This window comes from Echinops telfairi, unplaced genomic scaffold, assembly GCF_000313985.2.
Source record: "Echinops telfairi isolate 266 unplaced genomic scaffold, ASM31398v2 ScPeMD7_7424;HRSCAF=8462, whole genome shotgun sequence".
Taxonomy (NCBI): domain Eukaryota; kingdom Metazoa; phylum Chordata; class Mammalia; order Afrosoricida; family Tenrecidae; genus Echinops; species Echinops telfairi.
Window position 1 is genome coordinate 90,842,274 of NW_022111324.1, and position 6,297 is coordinate 90,848,570.

At 38.7% G+C, this 6,297-nt stretch overlaps 1 protein-coding gene across 7 annotated transcripts in view; it reads right to left on the reverse strand.

Moving 5' to 3' along the window:
- Positions 1-6,297, reverse strand: part of PCNX2 (pecanex 2) — a 326,649-nt gene that overhangs the window by 299,955 nt on the left and 20,397 nt on the right. For all 7 annotated transcript variants that reach the window (XM_045297999.1, XM_045297998.1, XM_045297997.1 and 4 more), the window contains exons 2-4: positions 1,891-2,096; positions 1,164-1,284; positions 257-293 (exon numbers count right to left, since the gene is read on the reverse strand). In XM_045297999.1, coding sequence (XP_045153934.1) covers positions 257-293; positions 1,164-1,284; positions 1,891-2,096 — 364 coding nt within the window. The remainder of the gene's footprint in view (positions 1-256; positions 294-1,163; positions 1,285-1,890; positions 2,097-6,297) is intronic.

The following is a 6,297-nucleotide window of genomic DNA, read 5'->3' on the forward strand; positions in this document are numbered from 1 at the left end:
GGGAACTGTCGACATGGGGGTTAGCAGTCCACTGTGCAACCCACTATGCCACCAGAGCCCTGAATTCTAGATGTAAAAATTGCTACATTGGCATGTATTTTTGTTGTACTTATTTTCCCGACAATAAAGAGAATTGTGTAACCCTATCGTTCTTATTTTCAATTCATTCACTGGCATTCTGTTTGATAAAAAAAGTATCTTTACTGCTCTAAGGATAATGTTATGAAGTATTAAATTATAATAATAAGCACTCTACCTTTGAGGTCTTCCACGGTTTCCTGTGCTGGCATCTCCTAAACAAATGAAAACAAAACATGTATGTGTATGACTCAGTGCACTGCACTTTTCCAGTCAGTCGGCAGATATTGTCTAGCAATTGCTATTTTTTCTAAAGGGCCTGTAAAGATGCCCACTCTCCTTAAAAATAAATAAAAGAATGATAGAAAATGAGGGCTAGGGAGCTCCTCTAATCTCCCCCTCCTCCCATAGAAGACCCATAAATAATTCGAGTTGATGGAATCTCTTTCAGTCCAGGACTTGCTTTTGATATACATGCTTCAAAAATGAAGTATATTTCATTTATGAGAGAAGGAAAGAGATCCAACCAAGAGAACTGTACCAGGATTAAAAGTGTGTGTGTGTGTGTGTGTGTGTGTGTGTGTGTGTGTGTGTGTGTTGGGTGGGGGCGATCACTAAGGAAGGAAAAATGAGAGAGAACAAGATACTACTTATAGCGGAATAAACAATAACACTATAAATAAATGTGCTTTTACTGTGGGGTCAATGAGGACAGCAGGGGACAGGTGGATCAATTCCAAGTGGGAAGGGACTGCTCACATGACAGACAGGAGAAGAGAGATGAAAATGAAAGTCTTCAAACAGATGATCTGGCTACAGAGGAGGGGCCCCCAGAGTAGGGGCCGAGGACAGAACCAGTCAGAGCAGGTTCGAAGCTCAGGCCCCAGTATTTACGTGATGGTGCCAAGCGTCTACCTCAGACCAACTCCAAACTTGAAGGATGTGCCATTCCATTCGCACAGGGAACGGTATTTATGAGTATACAACCCGTCTGCATGTAAAGTACAAATGCTACCATTGTATACTTCTCTCGAAGTGAAATAAACATTTAAAAAATAACCAAAAGAAGAAAATAAGGCACTAACCAGTAGCCCAGAAGAGTGGTGAGAGTTTATGCTGTGCCCCTGGGAGCTGCAGTGCAGAGGCGGTGTGGTTAGGCTGCGACTAGCCTCTTCCTTCTTGCCATTGTTAATCTGCCTATTGTTGCTAATCCAACATGAAAAACATGAAGTCATTATATATAAAAGAGAAGAACAACTCTTTCAGTATTCCTCTAAAAACAATTTTCCCTCAGAGTCCACTTTGGCATATTCAGTATATAAATATATATATAAAATTTTAAGAGCAAATAATAAATATTATCAAGATTATTTTTAAATTATAAGGCATGCTCTTTATATAACAATCAGAAATAACGGTAAGAATAATGGCAATTATGCTAACTTGAGAATTATTTTATTTTATTATTTTCATTTTAATAAACATGGATGTTATTTTTTGAAATATTCTTGAATGCTTCAAGTATTTAAATGACAAGACAAAAACACTAAAATAAAATTCTAAGCCTGGTGCAAAGGAATTTCAGATCCTGGTATGAAGCCATACTGGTAGCTAGATAAATCAGATTGATTAAAAATATCAAATTTATGTTTCACTGGAAAATATTTTAATATACTTAAATACATATATTTGAGGAGTATATTGTGTCTGCCTCTACTAGCATATTTCCATAAAGAACTACAAGTGAAAAATTACTTTACATCAAAATGAGAACATCTTAATTATGAACTGACACATTAATTGGAAAGTTACCTTGGAGCTTTATGATTAGTTATGTGCTCACTGCTGGGCTCTTTGTCTTGATTTGACTTCTCTTTCTCTCTGGAGGGCTCTTTCTGAATTGCTTCCCCTTTATCAAACATGAGGTGTAGGCGATAACTAACCAACTTGATTACTGTGAAGAATATCGTCACTGAACTGCAGTAAAAAAAGGCAGTGATCGAATTTGGAGGAAAAGCCTAAAAGAAGAAAAAATAAAGAAAAAATGAAGCAATTAACTTAATTAGCAATGATAATCACTCAATTATAAGATTGTCTTTTTTTTTTTTTTTGCCCTGAAAGCATTTTTGCTCTATTTATTGAGAAGGAATTGAGCAAGATTTTAATTTCATTAATTTTATAAGTTTTTTTAGATATAATATCGAGGAAAGAGAGCTGCAATCTTTTCCCCCCCCTTCAGTTTTGCATCTTTCTCGGGTTCTCATACTTGTGTGGATGAGCAATATTTGATTTGCAGCCAAAAACCTCACAAAATAAAGTGAACCTTTCCCTTTTCTATGAGGTCTTTCCCATAGCTTAATCCTGTTCTGCACATCTGGGCTTCAAGGCTGGAAAAGGACTTTCAGGTTCTGTTTTCTAGCAAAACACATAAAGTAGAGAGTCTCGTGGCAAAGAAGAGAACGTTAGCACTGTGTTTCTCTCCTTCCCCTCCCAGCCCTCCCATGAGGTCTGTGGATTTCTCCATGGTGGTGAAACAGAGGAGAGACCTCAAAAGGATGTATATGACGTGGTCCAAAAGGAGAAAGGACATCTTCAGGAATAGCATGTGCTCTTAACATGTGAAGTTCAATGCAGTTGGTCCAATCCTCTAAAAAACAAGAACCACTTAAGGTCCAACATCAGGATCTCCCACACATCTGTCTAATTCTTTTCCAGGAACAGTGACTATCATGGGCTGAGTGATTCTTCCTAAAACTGAAATCTTAACTTGTGGGATGAAGAGGAATTCTCGAGGATGCCCCAGCCCACTGTGACCCAGCATCAGGGTAAAAGCGTCTGTGAAACAAAATAGCTCAGCAAAGGGAACCGCAGAGAAGAGTGTAACACTATCACCAGTAGGTGCAGGATGGCATGAAGGATTTTCAAAATCACTTACTCCTTTTAATAGGAAAAAAGATCCATAAAGCAATATAAACTAATAAACAAGGAAAATTTAAAACGGCATAAAATAATATTGATAGATAATGGATAAATTCAAATCCATAACTGGAAGCAGGTAAGTTTCATTTCTACACCTACATCTCCTGAAGTGCCACTGTAAAACACCTCAAACAACATCTAAGTCAAAAAGTACTGCCACTGGGCTTCCAGTTCATACATGTAGGAGCGTATTCCAAACAAAACGTGTTTAAAACATGCCTGCAATCAGTAATGAACGTGTCTTACTCTCATAATGGTGCCTTCACACACACACACACACACACACACACACACAAGGGAGGTGGTGGTGATGCTTATCAGCCATCCCAGCAACCCAGCAAGGAAGGCACTGGGCATCCTTGGCCCCTTGCAAGGTAAGCTTCAACCCCTTGGCAAAGTATGCTCCAGCAGTCCCTGGACCCCAGCAAAGCAAGCCCAGGCAAGGCTGTGACCTGGCAAGGAAGGCCCAGCTATCCTGGAAACTAAGATAACAAAGATAAAAACTAAGATAACAAAACAAAAGGTTTTGTTTTTATTTGTTTGCTTGTTGTTTAAGAGAAGAGAGAGAGAGAGGAAGGAAGGAAGGAAGCCACAAACAACTAAAAAACACCTAGGCCCAAAGTATCACTCTGAAGAAGAGGTCCTGGAAGTACCAGAAATAGAATTCAAGAGAATGATGCCTTCAATAGATGGAGGAAAGAATTACAACACTAGAAACCCTACATCAAATAGATCTCCAGAATAGAAAGAGTAAGATGCCCGGATTTGACAACACGGTAAAAGAGCTAAGCTATACAATTAAAGACAGAGAATATGGATATGTTACGAAGGACCAGGTCCTTAAGAGCATCATGCTTGGTAAAGTACAGGGTCAGAGGAAAAAGAGAATGACCCTCAAAGAGATGAATAGAAACAATGGCTTCAGAAATAGGCCCAAGCATAGGAGTGATTGTGAACTTGCATAAGTCAGGCAGCGTTTCATTCTGTTGTTCACCGAGTTGCTATGAGTTGGAAGCAACACGTTGGCATCTAACAATAACAAAATGAAAGGCAGTATACATATAAACTGTAAATTTAGAAAACATGGATCAATCCCTCAAAAATGCAAACTACCAAAACTTTCCAATATTAAGACAATGCAAAGGTAAGTTAAAAAGTATTGATTTTAATTATTAAATGTCTCTTGGAGGTTACTTAATTTACTTCTCAACAAGTTAATAACACTGCTTCTAAAGTAGACTAGCAATATATGTAAGCTTTATACATAAACTTCAGATATAAAAATGGATTTGAGCTTGCACTTAATCCTAAACCCTAATCTAAGAATAATCAGTTCTCACATGGTGGGTGCTATAGAAAGTGTAGGAGCCCTTGTGGTGTAGTGGTTACAAGTTGGGCTGCGATGCTCGGGGTCAGCTGTTGGAAACCACCAATAGTTCCTCAAGAGAAAGACTGGGATTTCTACTCCGATAAACAGTTATAGTCTCTAAAACCACAGGGGTCTCTATGAGTGAGCAATGACTCACTTGGTGGTAGTGAGTTTGGTTTGGGGTTTATAGAAAGTGTGGTGAAGAAATCTGATGATGCCTGGATATTTTAAAAAATAGTTTCTAGGGTCTTAAAGGCTTGTCTTAAAAACAATCAGCCATCTAGGTGAGGTGTCAGCTAAGTCTCTATGAAAGAAACTCACCAGCCCATGTAAGCCAAGGGTTGGAAATAATAAAATCCAAGATCACAGGAGGGAATTGTACTAGAGCTTAAATTGAGCACCAAGTTTGCATAAAGCTATAGATGACAGGGAAACCCAAAATCCATTTGCAAAGTCCGCACACGGCTTAAGCCTCCATTGAACTTCTTCAGATAATTCACTAGGGTTGTGAATAGGCTTTCCCTCCGAGTGCACTGGGAAGTGGATAACTGAAGATATAGTTAGGATAATTTTAACATTTTATCATTTGTTTTCCCTTTTGACCTATTTCTAATTTGTTCTAGTTTCTATTGTCTTCTGCTTCTTTTGGATCAAAGTTTTTCTGTATTTTATTTTGTTTTCCTCATTGGGATTTTTTGTATGATTTTCTTTATATGAAATCCACGCTAAAAAAAAAAGAAAGAAATCCAGGCTAGGAAATCTATAGAAACAGAATTGGCAAGGTAATTTGAAGGGAAATGGGGAGTTAATAATAATTGACACAAGAATGAAGACAATGTTCTAAAAATTATTGTGGCAATGATTGCACAACTCTTTTCAGTATATTTAAGTTGAATAGTATGGTGCATGAATTATATGCAAATAAGGCTTTTTATGAGAGCAATAAAAATATATAAATATGAAAAAGATATTTTTGAACAATAGAAAATAAAATAATTTTGAAACTGTGGCCAATATCAAACTTTTAACAAACTCAAATGGATATCTTCCAAAATCATTGATGCTTTCACAAGATACAAGAATGTCCCAGATAAAATAACAGTTTTTAGACAGGCCAAGCATTTTAATAACACTCAGGAAGTCCTCAAATATAATTTAAGAGGGGAAGGCCATCAACCTCATTTGTGGGATACAAAAAGGCTTTTCCCCAGGCTGTTCCCCATATTTATTGTAAGCCCAGACTAGGACACTGCTTGCAACACATAGTAAATGACTGTAGCACACTTGGAAGCAAGCTGCTTAGAAGTTATCTCCCTAAAGGCATCAGCCATCCAGAGCAATCAAACACTATTGTCTGTCCCACCATGCATGGGGCACACTCCCTCCTGATAAGGATAGTGGATTGTTTCCCTGAAGGAGAGCCCAGACCCTAGGTGGAGCCCACTCAAGCATGACTAAAGTTAGGGTGCCATATTGAATCTAGCATCCGCCCATCTTGTCACATGTGTACCCCCTAGTCCCTCCCCTTCCTATTACATATACACCACACCCCTAGCTCATTCCCCTTCCTGTAACGAGTATGCCTATTGTACAGCCCTTCCTGTGACATATGTGGTTACCTGTCATCAGGGGGACTTGCATGCCCCTCAGTATATATAAGCCTTGGCTACAAATATATTCTCTCTCTCCTCCTCCTCCCTCTCTCTGGGTGAACCTGGCTGCTGAAGACTACGGCCATCCCAGAAGTGAGCAAGCTACCATAAAAAGTGTCTTGCCTGGCTAGACCAGAGGAGGTACACTGGTACAGATAGGAACTGAAAATACAGGGAATCCAGGATGGATGAGCCCTATAGGACCAGTGGTGTGAGTGG